This window comes from Magallana gigas, chromosome 8 (assembly GCF_963853765.1).
Source record: "Magallana gigas chromosome 8, xbMagGiga1.1, whole genome shotgun sequence".
NCBI lineage: Eukaryota > Metazoa > Mollusca > Bivalvia > Ostreida > Ostreidae > Magallana > Magallana gigas.
Genome location: NC_088860.1, coordinates 35,025,218 through 35,052,974, shown reverse-complemented (window position 1 = coordinate 35,052,974; position 27,757 = coordinate 35,025,218). Strand labels below are relative to the sequence as shown.

The 27,757-nt window shown below is 33.3% G+C and overlaps 1 protein-coding gene across 3 annotated transcripts; it reads right to left on the bottom strand.

Annotated features, from left to right (window-relative positions):
* Window positions 1-376: 376 nt before the first annotated feature.
* LOC136269639 (sulfotransferase 1E1-like) lies at window positions 377-9,755 on the bottom strand. 3 transcript variants are annotated; one of them, XM_066069234.1, is made up of 7 exons: window positions 9,289-9,755; window positions 9,100-9,175; window positions 7,966-8,246; window positions 3,236-3,550; window positions 2,715-2,818; window positions 2,131-2,326; window positions 377-1,276 (listed from the first exon to the last, which is right to left on the bottom strand). In XM_066069234.1, exons 3-7 carry the CDS (start codon window positions 8,126-8,128, stop codon window positions 1,260-1,262), a joined length of 795 nt encoding a protein of 264 aa, XP_065925306.1. In that variant the 5' UTR covers window positions 8,129-8,246; window positions 9,100-9,175; window positions 9,289-9,755; the 3' UTR covers window positions 377-1,259. The 3 variants fall into 3 exon arrangements, with proteins under 3 accessions (XP_065925306.1, XP_065925304.1, XP_065925305.1); XM_066069232.1 differs by having other exon boundaries at window positions 377-1,653; window positions 9,289-9,746; XM_066069233.1 differs by lacking the exons at window positions 9,100-9,175; window positions 9,289-9,755 and adding an exon at window positions 8,354-8,471 and having other exon boundaries at window positions 377-1,653.
* Between the last annotated feature and the right edge of the window lie 18,002 nt (window positions 9,756-27,757).

Genomic DNA, 27,757 nt, shown 5'->3' with positions numbered 1-27,757 from the left:
TATGGTACATACAATACATTGCAAATATTTCAATCGATTCCACCTAAATATTAAGTTCTGGTAAAGCCTCGAATTCGCTGATGTGATTGAAGTGTATAATTTTATTTTAAACAGTATTAAAGGAAGCTGGTGTCAACCTTTTACCCATCAGATATGCTTTAAACTTTTAAATATGATATTTTGCCATAACTCTATTTATTAAGGGGGAGATAAAGCTAAAAGATAAATACATTTCTCTAATTTTTTTCACATACCTTTTTGTCTAAAGTATGAGTATAACATTTTAAAAGCGGCAACTATTTAGCTCTCTTTAAGGTATTTTTGTCAAATGCACAAATTAGAACATTAAAATGATGTAGCGGGAAAAGTTAAGTGCAAACATCGATATCAAGAAGTTCTTTTATTTTTAGATTGTTAAAATAAACATATTTTTCAGTGAATTTCCCAGTACATGAATAAGAAAACTTCGGTGAGCTTAAAAATGATATGTATTATTGTTTTTTTTTTAAATTAATTATCGTACATCATTAAAGGGGCATGGTCACAATTTTGATAAAAAATTGGGTTTTTTTTCAAATTTTAATGTTTACAATGCTCAAGTAAGGTCAATAATAAACAAAAATTTGAGTGTCTATTGTTGGGTTATAAGGGAGTTACAGAGCCTACACTTCTTTGCTATGTAAACAAAGCATTTGCTTACATTTTGAATGTTGAAGTAAAAATTTCAGTTTTAGACCTAAAACAAATGTGTTATGTTAGAAACAGTTTATTCATGCTTAAAATGAATAAGAAGATTAACAAATTGGCTAGAGAAAGATTTTTTACTGTAATATTGAACCATTGTATACAAAAACAGGGCACGGGCCTTGTTTACATGACAAAGAATTGTGAGCCCTGTATCTTGCTTATAACTCTACAACTGACTCTCAAATTTTATTGGATCATTAGAAATGTCTTCTAAACGCATTGTAAATAATAAAAGTGACCAAAATCGTGACCAGCCCCTTTAAATTCAAAATGGAAATGATTTGGCGTTATATCTAAATTTAGGAATCATGCAAAGCCTTTTCCGATTACCACAAAGAGCACACGGCGGATGTGACGTTGCTCGCTTATCCATGGTGCCTGATTCTCCCTCAAGTTTTTGTAGAGACCCATGTGTATTCTGCTCCTGTTTTGTATTTTTCTTTTGAACTTTTGATTTAGAGCACTGTTCCCTACCGCCACATTTCGTTTCAGTCTTAATAAAGCACACATGTCTATTTCCCCAGCTCAGCTAGAATAGAACGGGTTTCTAATCATTTTAGGAGTGTGTAGAGTAGCTTTTGGATATTAACAGAAAATCTTATCACTATTGTCTACTGTATTATTGATCTATAAACAGTGTATACATCAACACTGGTGTTAAATTACAAGATTAAACTAATAACTACCTTAGCTTTAGATACACACTTAAGAGGTAATGCATAAATATTTAGCCAATACTTTAGATATAATCGATTAATACAATACAAATGTTATATGATTCATTTCGGATTAAACACTAGACAAAATCGATATCAACTGCAACATTCTTCATGTTATCTGCGTATATCTTGTCAAATGTTTCGTTCATTGCTACTGTGAAATAATTTTTCCAATCTCCAACTTTACCTGAAAATAAATTGTTGTTTCTTTAGTCTTCAGTTGCTTCATTTGCGTAAAATTCAATTAAAATTGGGTTCTACATACACATTTTTATTTAATCATTACAGGAAACCTTTTTCAAAATTTAAATATCTTTCAGTAAATGTTAAGGCTCTTTCTTAAAAAGAAATATTTGATATTTTGCATATTTTCATAAAACATTAAATATTAAAGTAATATGCTACATAACTATATAAAAATATACATGTACATCCTTATCAAGGCATTAAAAGCATACTAAGTATCTGATTATTTTCGCGACGATGTTTTTGCAATTCAAAAAACTAACGACAAAAAAAAAATAATAAAACGCAGATATTATTTTCGATATTGATTGATATAAGAAACATTTTGAATAGCAAAAAATTATGGACGTCAATTAAAACAATGTCACGCTAATCCCCCCTCCCCCCCCCCTTTGGAGATACGTTATTATCTGCTCACCTTTTCTATACAAGGTAGGAATTTTCTTGAGATTCATAGACTTTATGATTTCTGCCATAGTGGAATCATTTCGCACTCTTTCATCAGCTGCTTTAAGATTGTCGAAGCCACACTTCTCTGCTATTTCTGGAAACAATTGGTCAGCATCTTTTACGTCTAAGAACTTTGCCAATCGTTTGAGTTCCCCGATAGTATTCTGTTTAAAATGGTGATCGTTTGAACTTAAAATTCTTAAATTTTGAATTGCATCTTTAAGTTTTTATGTTTCTATTGAATTAATTTTACATTTTATTGTTTTGTATTTGCAAAGTTGGATGAATGCGATCCATTATGATTAACTTTGTAATTTTCAAAAGGAATGAATTTGAATTTTAGAGTATGATACATGTATGTGCTTGATTTTACCTAAGGAGTATATTATTTGATATTTATTCATATATAGATATATTGAAATGGATTGAACAATTAGAAATATGTCTATACATTTATATGTTACTAATTTTTCTTTACTGTGAAATAAATGAATTTTGCTTTTATTAATACACAGTTTGCTAACCAACTGTACCTTTGGTTTTATTACTTACTCTTTGCAGTTTTTCGTATTGCAACATGATGATTTGGTCTTTCCGCACTTCCGATTCTCTGATGAACGCCTTGTTGTAATTAAACCAACCGCCAAACATCACCTCTTAACAAAAGAAAGAAGACACATTATATGCAAAGAAACAAACATTTAAAAAAATCTAATCCAGCAAGATTAAAATATGTAATAAAGCGACACATACCAACTAAATTTTACATGCCACAATTCTTACAAAAAACTCTTATATTGATGGATGCGTGAAGATTTTTTAATATTGAAGGGCCCTCATACATTTTAATATAATCATATCAAATTAAGAGGTGATATATTATATATTAAAAATAATTTATAGTTTGAGAATGTTTAAATGTATAAATGTATTCTATAGCCTCTTCTTGATCTTCTCTTTTGTAAAATCACCCGTTTTAAGCTTTGAATTGTAGGATACGTTTTCATTCACATTAAAAACTAGTTATTGCAATATTCAAACTTTTTCCATTACACAACTGATTTTAAACTCACTTTTCTTTAAAAAATATTCAAAAAAGAATTCTTCAAATGTGTTCTCAGGGATACCGTCGCATGAGTCCGTAAATTTATACAATGAAACAGCAACATCTTTCGGGTTCCTTATGACATGAATGATTTTGCCACCAGTCTCCAAGTGCTGTTTTGGCAACCACTGGAATGGAAGGTGTGTGCTGACGATATGATTATAAGACTGTAGAGGGCCCAGGTCTGGCAACCCTTCCAAGTAAACAGCCTCTCTGGACTTTGTAGCATACTCTGCCTTTTTTGTAAGCAACATATGAGCAATTTCGTACACCCAGTGTGTTCCTACAATGTAAAAACTTTTATCTTATAGATTATCCCCAGATCAAATCTTTTGTTTTTTTCTGTCTGTGAATTAAATGATAAATATGTTTTTGATAAGATAATAGAATATTAAATCTAGAGTTGACTGTTTTATATCTGAGGTAGACTTTAAAGTTGTTTGGTTCAGTTTGGAATCAATAACATTTATCAGAACCAATTTTTCTAATTTGTCAGTATTTTACATGTTATCGGAACGTTGTATACTCTAGGTAGAGAAAAATGGACAGCAAACTAGAATTGCTTACAGAGGTGTTTTATATTTATATGAACAATTGTTGAAGATCTTTTTGAAAATCGCAGTGCTCAATATGCAATGTGACGATGAAAATCATCTAATTATAAAAAAAGCTCAATGTTTAACATAAAAAAAAACCTGACAAAAATTCTGATTTTTTTCATGCAGAATATATTTTATTTTATTTTCCTGTTATTTCTTTAATGACTCCTTAAAGCTTGTCCATTTATGTCAATTATGTCAATTGTTGCTCAAATTATCTTAATATATATACATATACAATGTAAAGTAACTTTTTCAAAACATATTGAGGAATAAATAATGTCTATCGGACAATTGTTGTATCATAATATTGTATTTTCCTGGGGAGGGGGGGGGATCCTAAAATATATAACTACTTCTGTACACATACATACATACATACATACATACATACATACATACATACATACATACATACATACATACATACATACATACATACATACATACATACATACATACATACATACATACATACATACATACATACATACATACATACATCGCCTTATGTAAAATTTATAACTGTAGATTCCTTAATTTACTCAAAATACTCTATTTTCGCGATGCCATTATTTTATAGTTCTAAGTTATGAACTTCCAAGTGTTGACCCTGATAAATAGAATAATTTGAAAACTACACAATGATATAATGTAAAATTTTCAAATATTTCTTGACTGATATGTCTTGTCATTAATATCATAGATAAAATAAGAACATCGATTGAAATCAATTACCCGTGACAAAACGTCACAACATATAATATAATTGTCTTTTTGTGATTGATATAAGTATTTGGTGACAGTTTAAAAAGATAACAATTAACGTTGCCGAACGATCATTTGAAAAACAGATCATTGAAAAATTGTTGTCTGCATTGTTTCTAGCACAAATATTACTCAATTTAAATTTGCTGTTTCTTTTGTCCTCGACAATGTTTTGAATATAGAGCGATCCGAGGAAAATGTTATTTTGATATTATTTTTCTTTCCCTAATTAAAACGCCATTTCCATCAACAACTTAAAATAGCCCTAAAGCTCCGAGAAAAATTGAACCAGGAGTCGATGCATCGTTCTTAAGTACTTGAAATACAGTTGGAGTCAGTCATCCCGACGACAAGAACATCACATGTGCATCACATGTTGTTTCATAAAGTAAATACATTACACAGTGGTAACAACGGTATTGTTCACAAGTCAAATAGTTCTTGCACCATGGGTGATCGTTCGTGTAGCGTGCCGGATCGTACGTGTATCAGAAAATTGGTTTGCGTTTTTTACCGTGCGTGATTATGCATTTTTTGTTTTATAAATTTTTTCGGAATTCCAGGATTTAATCTAAAGCCATGACGAGTAGTTTTTAAACCAACGCAAAAATGTGAATTTAAAACTTTTTGTAGAATAATATTGACAAAAGTTTACATACTTGTATCATGTCAGCGCTAATCTTTTTTAAAATATCGAATCCCTTTCTTCGTTAAATAGTAAGTAATTCAACATCTCATTTAATCTTTTGATCGATCGAGTTAGTTTTGCATGATTAGGTTATCTATATTAAGCATATATCGTATCTTGACATATACTTTTGATCATATAAGCCTCAATCAAGAGAGACACGTTGAATGAAAGCGATCAATATTGCCTATACAAGTTTTCTTTCAAATGAAAATACGATAGGCATTCCTCTCTATTACATTGCGTAAACATTTATTAGTACTGAAATATATTTAGATGCTTTAAAATTAAGAATAAATAAAATTCAATCAACTAATACCGTATAATATGAAAATATGGCATGAGTAAAATCAAACTTCTCTGGAACAAGATAACAAATTTACCTGTTTCTCGCACAATTATATCATTACATAAGGGAATCAGATTGCATAAACAATGTATAGAATAGTTTAAACAATGTATAGAATAGTTTCTTTGCACAAACAGTGAATAAAATTGGTGGTTCCACCATCGTTATAAAACGTTGTAGATTATAGAATGTATTGTTTAGATATTGGTGGTTCCACCAAATTTTGTTAATTTTCGATAAATAGTTAAGACTGGTTTTCCTTTTTATGCATGTCTTATGCGTCAATAAACGAATTGAAGAGTAAACCTATGTTCATTGTCTAAAATTTAACTCGTATGTAAATAATTTCGTGTAGAGTATGCATTATCTTTTTTTCTTATTTTCTTTAACTTCTGGTAGAAGTTAATATACCTTGTGGAGTTAAAACAATTTAATTGGTGTATGAATCCTATCGCACCGTTTACTAGTAAATATAAAACAGTGCATGGCTACTGTAAATGCCGATTTTTTAATTAACAAAGCATATTGTAATATAAATTAAAGCAATACGTTTTCTTAATTCTAATCTAAAATATCAATTCTAACTTTAAATTTTTGTAGACTGGCAATGCCTTTCTGATATTTTCCTTTGTTCATTGGCCGGAGAATAAGCGAGCCTCTTCCCTCTAGTATAGACAGCTATATAGTTTTTTGACACAAATCGTAGAACTCCCGACACTTTTTTTCCAAGTTTATTAATTTTTTAAAACAATTTCTGCAAAGTATTCCGCTTTCAACACAAATACCGCCATACTTTTTAAAAAGTTCTTTAAAAACAATATCAGTATTTAACACTGTGCCGGATAATTATGCCAGTGCCAAGGTGGCATTTTTGCACCCGCTTAAGATGCAGTTTCGGAAAAATCTATACATACCAAATGAAAGACAATAGTTTTCTATAGGAGAATGGTATTTCCTGTATGCATTTGATTCAAACATGTAGTTTTCCTACAGGATATTAAGTTTTCCTATCAGATTTTATCAAATACTATCGGAATTGAAATTCCTATAGGAAGTTCTTGTATTCCGATAGGAAATTTCAAATTTCCTATAAGAATACTGTTCTTCCTATGGGAAAAAAATTATTTTCCTATAGGAATTTGTTTCTAAAAGGTAAACATCTCATCTGACAGGTGAGATACAATGATAACAAAGGTGGTTGTTAACTCTTTAAGCAATGGTCTATCATATGGCATATTTGAATTTTTCGATATATGCAGCTTAGACGGGTGCAAAATTGCCACCTTGGCACTGGCATAATTATCCGGCACAGTGTTATTTGCTTTAGATTCAATCAATCTAACACGGTCCCTTTTATTTCCACATAAAATACAAACATTCCTTTTTATCAGATTTTTGTTTCACGGGATTATTAAACATTTCATACGCACAAAATTCTCTACATTTTCACACATAATGATATTCTATTTTTGGGACATCACCTGTTCCCTTATATAGCAAATCATTCATTAATTGAGTAAAAAACTTGAAACAGCGGTGTAAAATGGTTTTGTTAATTAAGACTGACATATTTAATCAACACAGGAAACATAAATCGGCCGAGTATGGTGTTATAGACTCGGCAGATCGCGTAATTACTAGATTATTTCCCATACTGTGTATAAAGCAGCACCGATAGAGGGCGCGTCAATCAAGCCAGGAATCCCTGGCTTCGATGTGTCTCTTTTGTACGATAGAGACAGAGGACCAGTCAAGAGTTTTAAATGGTGTAGAATCGTTTGTTTGCGTTTTTTTTTATCGTTATCGTTCATGTATTGTGAAAATTCTGTAAGATCGTTCGTGTATCAGAATCGTGCGTATCCTTTGTCAACAATAACGTTGTTACAACTGTATTTGGTGAACACTTATAATTTTTTTTTTCGAGTGTATATACATGTACACTGTACAACTCGAGAAGTTCATGCCTATATAGGTCATTGCCATGTTGCATGAGAATAACTTCAGTAACAAACAGATGCTTATACCAGTTACTAACTTTTGATTTATGTGCACATTTAATATAAAACATTTATCAATCTACACAAAAATGTGTACAAGTCGTGCTCTAAGGTATAAATTTCAAAATTATTCAGTTACTTTGCTCGACAAATATTTGCACACTTTATAAATATACAATTTAACATATAGTAACCATCCATTAAAATTTAATTATAACTTGAAAATAGAACCTTATCTAATAGCTCGATATAACCATAAAAGATGTCATTTAAGATTACACTTTAAATACGACTTACCCGATCGAGGAAACGTAGCCAGAATAACTGCATCTGGACCGAGCTTTAAGTCTTTGATATTTTGTATTGTTTGTCCAGCGTTTTCTAAAAAATTTGGCATCTTTGGTAAACCAATTCCTTCATATACTGGATAGTCCAGTTTGAGAATATCGAAGTCCGCCATCTTATCGTTTTTGGGAGTTGATTTAAATCAACTCTCCTTTGCACTTACTCGGGTAAACCGAAAGTCAAACAGTGTTTGGACCTAAGCACAAATCACTACCGCTGACAACACTTAGCTCCTGAAAATAATCGATAAATTCAGATGCAATGTATTCTGAAGCATTGTTTTTCAAGAAAACCTATTTATTAATACAATGAAAATAGTAAGATTCTAAATGGTACGAACAGTTTAGATATTTTTTTTTAAGTCGTATGTATTCATACGATAGAGTCTCGTTCAACCAGACGCTCGGCTGTCTCCATTAATATCCGACAAAACAGAGAGTCTCTCTTGCATGTCGAAGATAAACGGAGACAGTCGAGCGTTTGGTTGAACAAAACTAAAGTTCAATCTTGCCTTGATCCATACAATTTCTCAGAAATATTTCGATTACTGATACTACTTGCCATGCAAAATCACATATCACTGATTTTAAAAATATATGATAATCGATAAAATCAAATCCTCTCAGTACTTCAGTACTTTGATTATCTTTTGTTACGACCATAAAAACGTTACATCAACATGCAATTGACCTCTTTCTTTTTTTTAAAGATTAACCAATGAGAGCTAACTCTCATGTATTTATATGTATTACATGTATTTTCATTTCCTTCCGCATATACAGACCGCTAAATTTTAATCTAGAAACTGTTTATTAAGTTCGCTGAGAATGCAATGAGTTATTTTTTATGAGCTAAACAAGGTTAAAACAGTCATTCATTGTATATAAAAGTATCTAATATTTTTACCTAACCCTGGGCATTTTTTTTTTCAAAATGCGTTTATATTGACGATATGAATGCACTTTGAAAGAAAAAACATTCAAAGTGCGTTGACTTGGTCCCAAAATTAACGCATTTTGAAAATTGATTTGAAGGTGTGTAATTTTTCGAAGTGCATTGTAACAGCCGTACTCTGCAATGCCTCACCAGTGGAATTTCCGAAGACACCCTTTCCTCAAAGCACATCCTCGTTTTCAGGTTGAACTGCCTGCGCCTGCTTGAACTTTAAAATAAAAGCAATTTTAATTAATGAAATATTATTAGTATTAGATTATATAAATATACATCTAAACCAACATTTAAATATTTTATTCGGTTTTGCAATAAAAATCGTACCTTTGTGCCTAATCCCATTTGCAGCAGCTTCTTCAGTCTGGTTTCGAGTATTTTTCGGAATTCGGAAAACTTCAATATTTTAGTGCAGGAGAAAGTTTTTATGATAAATTTTCTTGTCTCTCAGGTGTCTTAAAATCCTACAGTAAATGATACAGAGTGAGCGTGAGGGTATAGTTGTCCACTGTGACTTGAGAGACAAATAAATGTCATTGATGTTCGCCGGGAAAACAATCGAACGCAGAAAATCGCCACGGTGCATTTCGTCTTCCATCGCACCACTACATGTATAGTGAAAGTGACGCTGCGAATTCAGTCCGAGCTAATTTGGTTGGATTTTAAACAATAGAGTGTCAAATGACCAATGATTGACATGATACAAGTTCCTTTTTGAACAATAATGTTTTGGATGTCACGATGGATGTCAGAACACATTTTGAATTCAACGATTGCAAATTTGTACTACATCATATCTAAACCAAATGTTTTGTTTGTTGGTTGATGCAGGTATGAAGGCAGCGACATTGCAAACAAAATACAAATTCGGGCATCATAGGCCGAATGAATAATCAAAGATAGCATTTTATTGTTTATATTTACTTTTTTAAAAGAAAAATTGAAATAACTATAACGTGTAAGGTAAAAGATACAAAGTTATCAAATGTGCATACGTATGATAGATGGAATTCGGTGAAATGACCATTTATTCTCATAAGAGAATTTGAGTCTGACTTCATGCTGATAGTTTTGTACAGTCCATGATTTTTTTTTTAATTTGTAAAAATTTTCGACCGTTCGATATCTTGTCGAGACAGGATCGGTAATTTTCAGTTCTATAGGTTTTAATGGAGCTTTGAAAACCACTTTTTTTTCTTTTAAATACATATTAGGTAGATCTAAATATTGATAATCATAATTTTATAGAAAACGATTCTATCATCTGCCCAAAAACGAGTGAGACGACTCATCTATCCGTGAAAACAAGAAACCCTCGATGACATTAAAGAAGACCTGAATTATACAGCATTTCAACGAGTTCACAGCCAACCGTACAACTGACTCACTGGTGGACCAACTCTGGTTTTCCTTCAAAACAAGAAATCTGAACACACTTTAGAGGCATGCTCATTCCAAGATTACATCCAAACGATATAGTCAGTCATTTTTCAACAAATGACCGCCGGGAACAGAGGGCCTTCTCGAATTTCAATTTGACCAAAAAGCATAAAGGTGGCGGTACTACCGAAAACTACAGAAGTCAGGCCTATAATTCCTACATTGAGAACATAATGACTGATGATAGGAGCAACAAGAAGCTGTTTAACTCGAATAAGGACCAAATGTGTGACATTAGTGGCATCTTAACAATCTAAAGGGATGAAATCCATTTCCTTTGATCAGGCCCAAAGGAAAAGGCAGAAATACTGGAAAACCAGTTTTATTTCAATTTCGCCACAGAGGTCAGGACAGCTCAGCACTCCTCACTTGTCTTGGCCCAAGTTCAGATCCAGACATGCCATGATGCCAACCATATCGATCATGCAAGATGGCATTAGAAAGCTGCTACGTACATGTAGATTAAAACCTCATAAAGTAAGCGCTCCCAACAAACTGCCCAGCCGCCTTCCTAAGGCCGATGAAATCACTGATTTATTTGATTCCTCGTCCAGAATAAGAGTACCTACAAAAACGATTGTAAAACTATGTATTGCATATCATATCCTAATAATTAATCTACACAGGTCGGCTCGACGTAAACTATTCTAAATTGACTTAAATTTGGCTCTTATACATACATGTACAATGTAGTTCATATCTTTCTAGTATATTAAGTAAAACAAAACATATTTATGAACGAGAGTACTGGACATTACAGTTTCATTACGTTTCATTAAAAATTATGCCATTTATTGGGCTGAGAAATCCAATATTCCAGATTTGCAGGTTGGGCACTGCCCAAAGATGTGGCCGCCTACAGTGGTTATCATGCACACTAGCTTTAATCGAATCGTCCCACTAACTAATTCAGGATGTGCTATGGATGGAGAGAACAACATTAACTGGAAAAGAAGTTTACCAAATTTATTATGAATATATAAATGAGCAACAAAAATGAAATTTAAAGGACGATGTTGTCTGAATTGTCACGAAACACATTAAAACCACATACTATCAAACATCAATATATGACTATGGGATTTGAAAATATCAAAATTAAAAATATGATGTTTTGAAACAAGAGGCCAATAGACCTTAACGGTCACCTGAGTAGCATATTACCTATACACAAACTTGTCGACGAGTCTCATATTTGTATTTAATTAGATTTCATTCTGGAGTAGAAAAATTATAAATCTGTAATGACAACCACCTCCCTGCCTGAAATCTTTCAAAAAGAACTATGAAACCTATAATTTTGGTGAAAAACTTAAAGATCTGGTCTTCAAAATCATGAATTCAGTTTTCCTCTCAGGTGTGTGAAAGTAAAGAAGATAATTTTTAAACATTGCATTATTTTGGCCCTACCCTAGAGTCAAAACCCTTACTCAAGAGGACATGAAATTTATAGTTTTAGTAGAGGACTTTCTAAGACATATTTAAACATAATTATTAAGTCATTTTCATACAGATGTGTGAGAATAGAGAAGGAGATTTTTAAACATTATTTGCATTAACACTATACCCCCCCCCCCCCATGTCCTGAACCCCTGACCCAGGGGCCATGACTTTCACAATTTTGGTAGAGGAGTTAGTGAACATCATAACCATGTATTCAGGTTTTTGCCCACATTTGTGGGAGTAAAGAAGATTTTTTAAGATTTAATACATTTTTACATTATGGCCATAATGGCCCATCCAAAGAGCCCGAACCCCTGAGACAGGGGTCATGAATTTCACAATTTTAGTAGAGGGCTTCATTGATATTATAATCATGCTTTTTTTAACAAATATATATGGGAGTAGAATATTTTCTAAGATTTAATACATTTTAACTATATGGCCATATTGGCCCCACCCTAGAGCCTGAACCCCTGACACCGGGGTCATGAGTTTCACAAGTTTGGTAGAGGAGTTAATGGACATCATAACCATGTATTCAGTTTTTTGCCCACATGTGTGGGAGTAAAGAAGAAGATTTTCTACGATTCAATACATTTTTACTATATGGGTATATTGGCCCTACCCAGAGCCAAAACCCCTGACCCAGGGGCCATGAATTTCACAATTTATGTAGAAGGCTTCATGGACATCATAGCCATGCAACCAGTTTTTTTTTTTTACATGTGTGGGAGTAGAGAAGAAGATTTTTGAAAATTTTGCTTTTTTTATATTTGGCCCCACCTGTGGTGCCCCGGGGTGGTAGATCCATGAATTTCACAATTTATATAAGATTCCTCTTATCATAGAGAGGCCTCACATAAAAAAATGGTAACAGATGGACGTAATTTTAGAAGTTAAAAATGTAAAATTGTTAACGCACAACGGACGACGCACGACGACGGTTGTAAACGGATAGCAATACGTCACCTGAGTTTAATCACGTGACCTAAAAAATTTGAATGTCTCAAAAACAAGACTTAAAAAATTTGACTTATCAGAAAATATGATGATGTGAAAAATATGAATACTCCAGGAATATAAACTTTGTCAAAAATAAGTAATCTTCTTCTGATTTATTCTATCAAATTGAATATAATTAATTAAAAATGACCTTTTATTTACCGTAAACCAGTTAAAGAAACACTAAGCTGTTTGAATGGATTTAGAAATATACTTAGGAATACTACTAAGTTAGAATAAAGGAAAATCACCAAAAAGGGACAGTGCTTAGCAGATGGGGAAAGGTACTGTGAACCTGCTGGGGTGTTCTGCCGGACAACTCACTGAATAATAGGAAAGACTGTCCTTTTATACACCTACTAGAAATAGAAGAAAATCAGTATATATCGATCTGTCCCATTGGACTACCTCAGCCAATGAGAATGAAGTTTATTTAAAGGTATGGAAATAAGACGGCTTTGCAAACATTGTTTATAAATGGAGGCCTTGGTGAACCTCTACTAACCGGTAAAATACTGTAAGCATGCATATTTTAATGACTTCGCGTTGTCTTTTTGAATAAAGAACCTTGGAAATAATTTTATCAAACATATGTATAAGTAATTACAACACAATTCAAATACACAAACATGTATAAATTAAAAATATAATGAACAATTTCCCCCATAATCATTATGTGTCCGTCTCAACACGGTATGACAAGATCTCGATCATTATTTTCATTTACTGGAATTTTTATTTCCATGCCTAGAACTAGAAATTGCGAAGAAAGAGGACGTCATGACATAATTTGAGTAAAACCACTTTTATAAACAGAAGCGCTCGTGAGTTCTAAACGGATTCAATTTTAACGTTCTGAGGCGCCAGAGAGTACAAATTGACTTGCTAGTATAACTTTAAAAAAACCCACATGTTTTTGGTTCACCTGAGCCGATGGCACATGTGAACTTCTATGAGCAATATGTGTCCGTTGTCGATAGTTGTTGTCGTTGTCGTCATTGAAAAACTTTTTCATCTTCTTCCCCAAAACCGTTTGGCCAATTTTAACCAAACTTGACAAAAACATTTTAGGGTGAAAAGGAATCAAGGTTGTTAATATAAAGGTTAGTGCTCTCTACAAGTGGAGGTTATTTTGTATTATTTAAAAATTCGTCGGTATTTTTCAAAAATCTTTTCAAAACCATACGAGCAGAAATGTTAAAACTTGTATCAAAGTTATGATCTTTGGGAAGAGTATATTTAAGTTTGTTCAAATCATGATCCCCGTGGGTAGGGGTAATATAAATATTATATATATTCAGTTTTTAAAAAGAATGAGACAGTATCTGTCTTTCGTACTAGATGACATATTGTTGGTATTGTCACATTAAAATTCATCATTGTATATATTGTTTCGTATTTTAACTTAACCACATATCCCGTGTTGAGCCCCTTAGTGATTTAGTCATACGTATTGGTAAATACCCTTATTGAACCTCAGTTCACTGGGCCTTAAACCCGCCAGTCCGTGCAGTATCAGTTTGGACGCGGCAGTCCAGAGGGAAGGACGCACTTATACTTCTCTCGTGCATACCATCCAGTCACTATGCATGTTGTTAAAATAGCTGTGTGCTTACTCTGAGGTGAACCTGGTACTGGCTTTTTCTGAGGTGAGGTTTATTAATTGTCAATTTTATCGTCATTTCGTTCATTACTGTTCTAAAACACCCAGTCATGGTATTCCAATCGTTTTTATGCTTATTTGTTACGTTTGAATTTAAATGTATATGTTTAGATACACGTGTTTGAATCTATTATAAGTATGGCGGACTATTATGGTCATATTCCTTTTGTAGTCATGAGTAGTATTATGCAACACTGCATTTAAGTAATTATGAGTTAGTATTTTGTGAGTGTAAAAGCTAATATGCTTTATAGTAAGTCTTCTTTAAGACTGTGTATCAGTATTTTGTGTGTAATAAGCGTCTATGCTAAGTGTGTCATTCATGACCGTATAGCCTGTATATTGTAAGTAAAGTATGGTGCGTATTGGTGTAAAAGCCACAGTTGCTTTTGTCATGTACTTAATGTGTTTGTGTACTATGTTGGCGCAGATCCCTTTTTGCCAGCCATTGTGTAAACCACTTTCATCGATGGTGACCGAATATTGGTGAAGTCCTGTGTAGACGAAGTGGCCAGTAGAGAACATTGTCCATTGGAGGACCTTACCAGTCCATTCTTGTGTAGACCAAGTGGCAATAGACTACAGTGGAGGACCTTACCAGTTCCCATACTAGGACAACTACTTTCAATATGTATCGATTCAAACTATATTAAATATGTAAAAACAATGTAAAAATATTGTCTTATTCTTTGTCTTACAGTAAATATAAATTTTAATTAATTCCGCTCGAAAATCTTTGACAAATTGGTGTCAGAAGTGGGATAGATTCCCCAAAATCTTTGTATTAAAAAAAGAAATTGTTAAATTTTTCTGAAAAAAACCCCGCAGTGTTCAATTTGTTTGTTTACCGTTTTGTTTTTGTTCTATGTTATTCATGTTCATTGTTCTTTATGTTGTTTCAGTTTGTGTGCACCATTGTCCTTTTGTGTGTGTTCTGTGTTGTAGAAAATCAGCCGTGTACTGGTTGTTTGGGACCTTGGAAAAATGATAACCAGAGTTGGACCTGTCTCAGTAAGTCGGAACATTCTGGTAACTGCAGAGTAGTAAGCTATTTTGTGTTTCGTGATACTGGATGTATTTGTTTTCGCGATGTATTGTGTATCATAGCTACTGGTGGTTTTGAGTTAGTCACATGTGAAGAGAGGATCAAGTTAATTTATTCTTGTACCGATAGTTTCATGTCAAACATGGATGATTTGAATGAGTTAAAAGCATTTGGTGAGGGTTTAGGTCTTAAGGATATTACATAATCGGTCATTCAGTAGGTGTTCAAGACTCGTGACCGTGCATAAAATACTTTATACAAATTGATTTAGATATGACCTTATCAAACATGATTCCACTTTCTGAACTTTGAAGGATCCTATGTACATGTAAATTCAACGAAAGGTGAACAATAACTTTTGACTTTCATAACCTATTTTGATTGTTTACATATATGTGAATGATGCAGCGGGAATTTCTCGCTCACATGCCAAAGTGTTTCTCAAAATGTATTATAGTATGGTGTGCTTTGAAGTGCAATGAGTGTTGGCTTAGTGCATCTATCTGTTTCAGATCATTTTCTTATTCAAGTACTTGTAATTAGTTCAAACTTATAAAAACTTAGTATTAGCCTGTAGAATTCTGTGGGCTACAGTCATGCAATTATGAAAATTTATTGTAAATTTTATTTCGCTAGGTATTTGACCGATCTTTCGAACTGTAGACATGGTAATCATGACAGTGTATTTTATTGCACTATATTCCCGATGCAATAAATTTTTATTATACATTATAACATTATAACATCGCAGTTATTTTGCATTGCTTTAAAAATTATTTTCTTTATAATAAAATAAAATTAGCCAAGACTGACTTCTTTGATGAGAGAAATTTCAATAATATACAAATTCAATAATATAACATAAAATGCAGGTTTCAAGTGACTTTGGAATTTCTTTTCACGCATGCTTTGGTCCATATTCTATTGATGGCCATTTATTTGACCACGTTTCATCATCAAATACTCCTTAGAGAAGCCCAAGTTGCTCTCATATATAATCAGTTTTTAAAAAAAAAAAAGAGACAGTATCTGTTTCCGTACTAAATGAGACACTAATTGTTGGTATTACATAATTCGGTCATCAGCCGGTGTTCAAGACTCGTGACCGTGCATGATAAAACACTTTAAACATATTTTTAGATATGGCTTTTACAAATATGATCCTACTTTCATACTGAACTTTTGAAGGGTTTTATGTTCATGCATATTGAACGAAAGGCGACTAATGGATTATAACTAGTTAGTATATGCTTAAATAGTACATCTACATACCTAATAACTAATAAGTTTAATAAAAGATTGTTGGCGCGCCATATAATAAACTTTAGGCTTTTAAACTTACAAGGGTTTGCCCAACCGCCAAAGACAAAGATATTGAATGAATTTATTAGTTTACACTGAATGATGTGATACCTTGAACTTGTTTAGATTGACAAAAAGCACCCTAAGTTTCCTTGTTGAAAATTAAATCAATTTATGCATGTGTAACTAAATCCCCCAGACGAGAATCATTTAGATCACAAGATAGATATCCATTCTCCTCTTATTTGTATTAGCATGAAATTTTAACCTTGATTTAAATCTGTCTGTGTCCTACTTACGATAACCCCTTTAAACATGAGTGGATTTTGACACACTTAAACCTTCGACTTGTTACCGTAAAATGTCAACATTCTATATATCTACACAGAGAAAAAACCTCATTTTACTGCGCTTCAAATGTCAGTTTTGAAACGCTTCAATCTTCCTCCATTGAGATTTTGATTTTAAATTGAAGTTAATTTGCCTGTGTTTGCAAAAGTTTACCAACAACTGGCATGTATGGAAACATATATTTGATACAATTCAGTAATTTTTTTATTTTTTGTTTCTTCTTTCTTTATTATTAATATTAACCGTTTGCCTTTGTTTAACAAGCAACCACTGCCAAATCTGGATGAATGTGTGAGTGGATGAATAAAAAATGGCTTTGAATTATATTATTAAAATGTTTGTATGCATATGAAAAAATAATAAATATAAAAAATTGCCTGTTTTGATGATTGTCATATCATGCCACTTAATAAACGTTTTCAACGTGTAAACGTGTAAACCGCAGACGTGGTAATGACAATGAATATTATTTCACTATGTTCCCAATGAAGTAATTTTCCGCAAACATTATAGTAACGCGGTTATTTTGCTTTTATTTAAAAATTATTATCTTTGTAATAAAATAAATTAACCAAGACTGACTTCTTTGCTAGGAGAAACTTCAATGCTATACGTTTAGTAAACGGGTAAAGGAAATAAAAAAATATTACTTTGATAAAATCATTTTGTGGTAACGAAAAATATTGATTCTTTGTAAGAATTAAACCACCATGAAATGAACCAGCACGAGGGGCGTTCAATAAATAATGTCACGAATGATTTGGTTCATATTCTATTTATAGCCGTTTATTTGACCACGTTTCGTCATCGAATACTCCTTTGAGAAGCTGGTATATAACCACAATTCGAGACACTGTGTGAGAATATGACTGATCAAGTTATCATCCAATAAGGTTGAAATTAGATGCTTCATAATTCATAATAGCATGTGTCAGACCAGTAAGAGACGCCAAAGAAATTTTCAAAAATCTCTGTGATGTGTATGGAAACAAGTGTATGTCTTTGATACAAGTTTAAAGGTGGGTTACCAATTCAAAAAACGTCCAAACAGACCTTAAGGATAAGCAACGTCTTGGAGCACCTCAAATCTACGAAAATTACGATGAACGACGTTAATCAAAAATTGTTAGTGGTGATGAAACATGGATACATTATTTTGAACCGCATAGGAAAATTGGTAACAATTGGACCGAGCTTCAAGTCTTGTATATTTTGTATCACATTTCCAGAATTTTCAAAAAGTGTCGCCAATAGGGTAAACCAATTCTTTCATAACCTGGCAGTCCAAGTAATAAACATCGGTATCCTCCATCTTTATCTTAACCTCAACACGTCTTATTAATTAATAAGATGTAGGCATATTTTACTACTTTTTCCATCATTAACCTCAGCACACAGATATATACATGTAGTTCGTTTGTTCTGACCTGATTGCAAAACCGGACTTTACCGCCGGTGTAAGGTATATATTAGATTGTTTTAGTGGCGGCATTTCTATTTCGTTAGTTAAAGGGGGATGGTGACGATTTTGGTCAAATTATTATACCCGCACTTTCTAAAGAAAGTTCGGGTATATTGTTGTTATCCTGTTACGTCCGTCCGTCCGTCTGTCCGTCCGTCCGTCCGTCTGTCACGTTTTACTTTCTTAAACTGCTCTTACATCTTATAAACCAGCAAACTGAACTCTTGGAGTTTGATTTGGGGTATCATGTTGTTTTGTTAACAGGTTTCAAAAATTCTCTGTTAGTCCTGGGGGTCAAATAATTGGTAAAAAATGACATTTTTTCACAAAAAACATTCTTCCTCGAACTCCTCCTACATTTTCAACAGTAGACAAATCATCTCTTGGAATATGTTTAAGGATATCCTATAGATGCGCAATAAGGTTTCGGAATTTTCAATTTTGTCCTGGGGGTCATTTAATGACGTTTTTTTACACAAAAAAATGGTTTCAAAAACGTCATTTTTTGGGGGCATTAGCCAAATGATCTTCTAGAATATGATTGGGGGTGTCATATTGAAGTGTGATCAGGTTCCAGAATTTTTTTTTATGAAGGGGATCAGTAGGCAACAAAAAATGACTTTTTTTGCAAAAAAAGTATGGTTCCCAGAACTCCTCTTACATTTTATGGAGTAGCTACGTCATCTCTTGGAATATTATTGGGGCTGTCCTATAGCTGTGCAATAAGGTTTTAAAAATTAAAATTTCATCCAGGGAGTCAAATAGTAGCAGAAAATTGACTTTTATCACTAAAAAAAACCATAGATCCAAGAGCTCCTCTTATGATTTAATGGATAGACACATCATATCTTGGGATTTGATAGGGACTGTTCTATAGATGTGCAATAAGGTTTTAAAAATTTAAATTTCATCCAGGGAATCAAAAAGTAGCAGAAAATTGACGTTTATCACTTCAAAAAAAAACCATAGATCCTAGAACTCCCTTTATGATTTAATGTAAAAACACATCATATCCTGGGATAGGATAGGAACTGTTCCATAGATGTGCATCACGGTTTTGAAAAATTAAATTTAACCCTGAGGCCCATTACCTACATACCTTTTGATGCCCTTTAAGAATCAAGAATATATATGGTTAAGGGGTGGGGATCTCAACCGTTTTCGAGATATTAGTGCACTTCCTGTTCGAGGGGGGTCATAGCCTATATACCGTTTGATGCCCCTTGACACAGGGAACAAGAATATATATGGTTTAAGGGTGGGGATCTCAACTGTTTTGAAGATATTAAGGGACTTGCTGTTTGAGGGAGTCAGGACCACCCACAGGGCCCATGACCTACATAACATTTGATGCCCCTTGACATCAGAAACATGAATATATATGGTTAAGGGGTCATGATTATAACAGTTTCTGAGATATATGGTAATTTCAAATTCCTGGGGGTGGGGATGACCCTAGGTGTCAGATCTAATAAACCCTATATATTGCCAATAACAGTCAATATATGATTATGAAAACCCTATATTATTATCTTGGTCCGTTTTCAAGTTACCATTTACAATAGAGTCTACGATTCTTCCTACAAGGTTCAAAGTTAGACCCCACACCCTTTTGACCCCCTCCCCCCCCCCCGAAAAATGGTTGTCTAACCCAAAATGAGAAAAATCAAACCAGGGTGCTCAACAAGATATGCAGGCCTATCATATCCTAGAGTTTTTTACAGTTCTGTCCAGCCATCTCTGAGAAACAAGTTCAGAGCGGGAAAGAAGAAAAAGAAGAAGACGAAGAATAATTAATACATGTTTAAGAACCGTACAAAAACAATAAGTCTCCAAATTTCATTCGGGAGACTTAATAGTAAAGATTAAATAGAGATAGGATCATCAAACATCAATAATTTAAAGATAATTGACAATTTGTGATTCTAAGGGGGTCAGGATGACCCCTTAGGGTCATAACTTAATTACATGCCATAATGATCTCATGCGCCATGAACTAAGGAGGAATAATATCTTTGGATTAAGGTGGGGATCTCAATGGTTTTTATGATATTTGATAATTTCAGGAAGAGCACTTGGGATCATGACCTACATACCATCTGAAATGCCTTGAACAAAGAAACAATAATATAATATGTACATGATATATGATTCAATTCAAAAACCCAGATAATTAGATCAATTATCTATGTTTTGTAATACGTCCTATGTATATATACATGTATTAGTTTGTGTTTTGTTCTATACTATTCATGTTCATGACTGTAGTATGGCTTAGTCTTATTTTAAATTACATTAAAAAATTGTCAAATATATGACTTGGAACCCCCACCCCCAAACAAACTCAAATAAAAACTGTTCTCTCCCCCCCCCCCCTTAATTGTCGAATGATCTATTAAAATCAAAATATAATTTGGGTGTCTAAAAACTTTTGTAAACTGGTAAAAAATGTTATTCTTAAAAAAATTACATTACACCTTGCATAATTGACAAATGATCTATTGAGATATGACCAGAGGTCGTATTTCTACCTTGGGATCAATAACTACCGGTAGTATTCATTGACAAGTTAAAATTAAAAACAATAAATGATTCAAATTATACCGGTAAATGTTTATACTGCACATTCACCCCCCCCCCCCAATATAACCTGGTTCTAAAGATTTAAATCATTTCTTGATTGCTTTTTCTCTCCTGATGCACATTAACATTTCGGAAATTGCTTAATTCAATTTTGTTAACAAAATCTTATATGCATGTGTATTCGCCTATTTGGGGCAATTGTAAATTCTCCTAGACATTAATCAGTGTCATTATTAGGCTAGGAATTACCCACATGGATCAAGCACTACATTATGAATAAGATAAAATACTTTATTATTTCTAGTTCTAGAATGTTAGAGTGTCTCCTAGGGGACATAATCTATATACAATTTTACGCGCAATGACACAAAGAGCAAGAATAAATTATAGGTTTAGGGATGAGGAACTCAGATCTCAGAAGTTAACAAAATATACAGTGTATCATCATTTCCTATTTCATAAAGGCGGGGGGGGGGGGTTAACGACATCACCTGGGGGTCATTAATGTACGTTACACCATTTAAATTGATGCATCATAATGACATTAGAAAATATTTTGTATTATCCTGTTTCGTGGGGTCAGAACAGTCCCTTAAGGTCATGACCTACATTGTATTTGATGCATTATAATACATTAAGAAAGAAATACTCCTTCCTTCCTATTATAACTCATATAAAAATGATAAGTGTCTAAACTTATTTACATGTAATACACAAATTTAATACGAAATTGTTTAGGCTCTATACAGGGTCAATATGGGGTCAACTCAATAGTGCAAGTCTGACAAATGAAAAAAATAACTTTTGCAATTAAAATGACAGAAACTTTAAAAATACGATAGGATAGGTTACGATGATAAACTTATTTAAACATTAAAAGAAGATGACACAGTATGCTGTCAAAGGGAGATCACATTTAGAAAGTGAAAGTAGAACTTATGTATGCTAGCATCTCATTATATTGTGCTACTGGTACTACATGTATTATGCTTACCTATATTGGTCAACATCATAATGATAATCCAATTAAAACACAATAATGAATTCCTTTAGCTGATCTTAACTAATCCTTTTCTGCATATGGAAAACACATACATGTATATATACACGTGAACCCATCTAATCGAAGAGCTGGGTAAAACTAGTACCCGCTAATGAGGCCTGCAGACCTGTGTTGTGTACGTAACTTCAGACAAAGATCAGTTATTTGTAACATGCATGTATTTTTATGACCTATTCTTCAAATCCACTTGCACTATTTAATTAGGTACATGTAAATAACAGCTTTAAGGTGGTGCAGGACACCTGCATATTGTGATGTATACTTCCTATTGAGATAAACAATAAAGTATATTAAATATTAAATAAATATTTACCCCCTAAATAATGTTACCTAACATTTAAGCGCAATGGGTTAGAGCGTTTACATGTCTGTAAGAGCATTGGGGTCCAAGGTGTATCTTTGGTAATTTTACAATTGATAAAAATGAATTTTCATGGGGAGGGAGGGGGGGGGGTCTGCACCCCTCACTCCCACTCCCTTCTCTAAATCTGTGCACACGATGATGTACATGTAGGCACACAGAAGCAAATCTAAAACCGGCAACTGCCACGGGGAGGGGGCATAATTTAATTTTGAAATTTTGTTTGTAAAAATTAAATAGACCATTATACTTTCCATGACATGAAATGTTAAGATTATTGATTAACTGAAAATTCAATGCAAACAGTTCAACCCCAAATTGCACATAAAGTGCTGCTCATGTGTATTATCATATGGGAAGGGATCTCATCCTTCAGTTTTGAAAATTATAATTTTTAAATATATTACCGGAGCTTGCATGTTGCCTTCATTTTTAATTAAACTGGTACAAAACAGTGTTATTTAGGGGCAAACACTTGGTGCGGGTATTACTGTCTAATGACAGCATCTATTTTTTTTAATTATTATTTACAATGCTTTAGAACTGCATTTCTAATGATCAAATGATTTTTTTAGAGTCAGTCGTTGAGTTATAAGCAAGATACAGGGCTCACAATTCTTTGTCATGTAAACAAGGCTCGTGCCCTGTCTTTGTTAACATATGTTCAATATACCAAGCTGATATGTATATCTCCTGATTTATATCAAGCATAAATGAACAGTTCCTAACGTTTAACACATTTATCATAGGTCAAAAACTTGAATTTTCACTTCAACATTCAGAATGTAAACAAATGCCTTGTTTACATAGCAAAGAAGTGTAAGCGCTGTAACTTGTAACTCATCGAATGACATTCAAATTTTGGTTGCCTATTGAAAAGGCTTTACTGAAGCATTGTTAACATTAAAATCGGAAAAATATTTTTTGACCAAAATTGTGACCATGTCCCTGGAAGGTGCATGTCCTGTTGTGTTTTGATGCTTTGGCATTTTCCTTTTATGAACAGATTAATGCATTCATATAGTTTATTGCTACATGGAAGCAAGGCCAATAAAGATCGTACATTCCTCTTGGCAAGGTCAAAGAGTTTCGGTCAACTCTTTTCTTATGACAATATATAGTAAATAATGAAGAAAATAATGTTCTAATGCGATTAACTGTGCACTCTACCATAGGCCCACATATATATTGCACTTGATGTTAGTCAGTACAATAATAGATATGAGGCCCGGTGGATTTTGTAAAATGCTGTTTGTTAGAATATTGTCTGAGTATAGCAACATTCTGCAACTATTGTAAAGCCTACTATACTCTGTCACGAGTTTTTGCTTCCATCACTTTTTGCTTGATATTTTGATAATCATAAATATCTTTGAGCTCAATTTACGTTCATCCACTAATATGAGAAACAAGTTGCTGTCCTTTAACAAAGGACTACAATACGTGGACCATTTGCATGTGTTTCCAACGAAAATGTGAAAGCCTTAAGATTATCAGGGATTCCACCGACTCTAGCCCTCTTCTTTTAACCACTAAATTTGTACGTTGTATTACGTATACATGTATGTATAGCCCTGACTTTTTATCTCAGAATTTAAAGGGTTCATACACTAACGCCAACGCGGATCCCGTATTTTCCCGCGACACCGTGATGGTGTTTTTTAATCGTTTCCGCGATACACCGTCGCGGTATTGTCATCGCGGTGATCGCGGGGCCACAATTTTACCGCGATGGTGTAAGACACCGTAACAGATGTGTTATCTGTATCATGGATTAAACCGAGAAGAAGAAAAAAGGCGCTGTTTTATGAATATTATTAGAAGAAAAAATCATTATTTTCTTTGAATTGTTTTTAACACAAACTTCCAGAAAACTATTGCTGCATGTATTTTGTTTTATTGTATAAGAGTCCCAAACATAGCAATGTATTACGCAAATTATGCATATACGTGTACTTGAAAATTAGTAATATTTTAAAATATTATTTTTTGCATATGATTAGTTGAAAATATGCTACAGATTTATAGAAGACAAATATCCGCGATGTTCTATTATAAGGTCGCTACCGTAGTCATCAACTTAACTTGTATGTTTTCCCCTCAATCTTACTCTTATTTAACTCATTAAATACTCCTCTCTCTCTCTCTCTCTCTCTCTCTCTCTCTCTCTCTCGTTTTAAATAAATAAGATTTTATGTACGTTTATGTAAATTATCTTAAGACGGTCGGTGTTTATAATAGTTTAGACAACGGTATGGTCAGTCATTGAACAATTATCACCTTGCAGGACAAGTGTCACCACTTTGGGATATCAAGAGTAAAAAAACAATAGATAATGGATAACGCGACTGCAGTTTGACTTCGAGGGATCAAGGGTTTTGAGAGATCAAGAGAGTAGATTTGCATAGTAATATTGGGAGAAAATTTGGGCCGGAGACTCATTTCGAGCGATCGAAGTTCGAGCCATCAAAAGTTACATGTGATGTATTTATGCATGTAGCCGTTTTCAGAAAAAGTTAGATATTAAAGGATTTTGGTATATGGCATGAAATAACGCGTTATTATATATATGAAGGCGACAATAAATATCGTACGCGTTTTAGGTAGACTGCCTATATTCGAAAACAAAATAATGCATACATGTAATTCAAACAGGTACATTGAAAATCAGTCATCCCTGTGTTTACTGGTGTGTAACTATTACATAATACTTCCTGTCTGTGACAGCAACCATGCTCTGACCACGTGCCGTGAGAAATCTTATCGAATGTTGAGACCCCTCTCTCCCTTCTCTCTCTCTCTCTCTCTCTCTCTCTCTCTCTCTCTCTCTCTCATTTCAAATTACTAATATTTTATGTTAACTGCTAAAGTTCATGTGGTACATGTAGCCATTACGGCATTCTAATTGAAATGCTTATAAGAGCAAATGTTTCCGTAACGGGCGTTTTCAGAAATATATATCATACCAGGGACGTATATATAAAGGTCCATGATTATACTCGCTTTCTATCTTTACTGCATGAAGAGAAAATAATGCATGAATCAGACAGGTATATAGAAAATCACAACTACAACACAATTAATACAAAAGCTATCCATTTGTTTACGGGTGTGTATAACTATTACATAACACTTCCTGTCTGTGACAGCACCCGTGGCCCGACCACGTGCCTTGAGAGATCTTATGGAATGTTGAGACATCTCTCTCTCTCTCTCTCTCTCTCTCTCTCTCTCTCTCTCTCTCTCTCTCTCTCTCCAAAATCAAAATATATATAAGAGTCTAAGAAATTTGTAAAATAAAACTTTCTTAATTTTAACATTGCTAAAGGAATCAATAATATACTACATATCGCGTAAAGAATTTTTTTTAACTTATTCACAAAAACACACACCGTATGTTCATATGATTCATATAATGATTCAAAATTTACATTTATTCAAACAATCACATTTGTACCATTTTAAAAATTACAAATACAAGATGTGTATATAAAATTTACTTAGCTGTTTTCTCAATTACTATCTCCATTCCTGATTAACTCTGGTTATAGTCAGTTTGTTAATTGTATTTCAATCGATTGTAAAGTATATCATTAAAAGGTAATTTTATGGATGTATTTTGTAAACAATGTGTTATGAATACACAGAATATTTTCTTTGAATTTAAATTGAAAAACAAATGTTCATTTGTTTGAAATTAAATTATTATACCAAGAAAGTTTCGCTGTTTGTAAGAACAGACTATATACTTCTATTTTGCTGCAGGTCACCCACCCCGACGGCAACCACCCAAATTTTGTATACACATACTTTATACGTAATGTTACGCAATTCACCTTTCTCTGTTGGTGAACTTATACTGCGAAATTTTAACGTGTGATAGATACTCCAGAATAAATGAATATTCATATTCTTAAATCCCGGGCTTTGAACAACCAACATAAATATTGGGCGACCCACTTAACATCATACTTTTGCTAGATCGGATAGGAAAGTCAGTTTTTAAATACACACGATTTTAAGATTAGCATTTTCTTAAACTGATTGAACCTTTTTTTTTTATTTTAAAACGATTGATAAACAAGTTATACAACTTATATTAATATCTTTCGTTGGCACGGATGTCAGCGCGCGGGGGGGGGGGGTCATCGATGTGGGAGAAAGCCAAAGTGCCCGGAGAAAACCAACGTGTCCAAGTGGGCAACCAGCATATCTATTCAACCAATGTCGATCACGCGGATTGAACTCGGCACGCAGCTGCAATAAGCGAGTGCACTTTAAAACATTTTATATCTACAGGTACTTTGTTATTCATTAAACGAATTCTTTAAACGTATTTAAAAGAAATGACCAGGTGTAAGGTATGTTTTATAGGTAAGAATTAATTATGAAAGATTGTAAATGAAACTCTAATTAGTATCCCCTTTCTCAAGGCCAAATAAGATATTTTGATGAAATTGTTATTATATAATTAATCGTATTAATTGATAGCCAAGAATTGTCAGCGACGAATGTGCCAAAATTAATTTGTATGTGACGCTATCGGGTATACAAAATAGTATACAAAATTTTGTATTAGCATATTTACACGTTCCTTTTATTTCTCCCACTTTTTAAAAATAATAATAATAAATTGTAAGAATCAACTCCATTTATAAAATAAAGGAATATGAATTAATATTCATTAATTCCCTCAATTATATTTCCCGTACATGTATGAGAAGAAATTGGGGGAGGTAACTTGCGCTAAAAACAAGAACAGTTTTCACCTGGGACTGGTTTCACAGTACCGCGACGGTGTGGACAAGGTGAGAAGCTGTACCGCGAAGATGCGCAGTTTTACCTGAGTTACCTGTGCTAAACCGCGATCAATTTCACACCACGAGGACTCGCGGTAAATACGCAAACCGCGTTGGCCGTAGGAGACTCCAAAGAAATTTTCAAAAATCTGTGTGATGATGAAAACAAGTGTAAGTCATTGAAACAAGTTTAAAGGTGGGTCACTTATTCAAAACACGTCCAAACAGACCTCAAGGATAAGCAACGTCTTGGAGCACCTCAAATCTACGAAAATTACGATA

Bases quoted from the DNA above. Each gene is read 5' to 3' on its own strand.
- LOC136269639 (XM_066069232.1), bottom strand. From the start codon at position 8,128: ATGGCGGACTTCGATATTCTCAAACTGGACTATCCAGTATATGAAGGA. The intron at 2,327-2,714 runs GTAAGTAATAAA...CATTTTAAACAG, and splicing joins AATACGAAAAACTGCAAAGA to AATACTATCGGGGAACTCAA. The intron at 1,654-2,130 runs GTGAGCAGATAA...ATTTATTTTCAG, and splicing joins TCCTACCTTGTATAGAAAAG to GTAAAGTTGGAGATTGGAAA.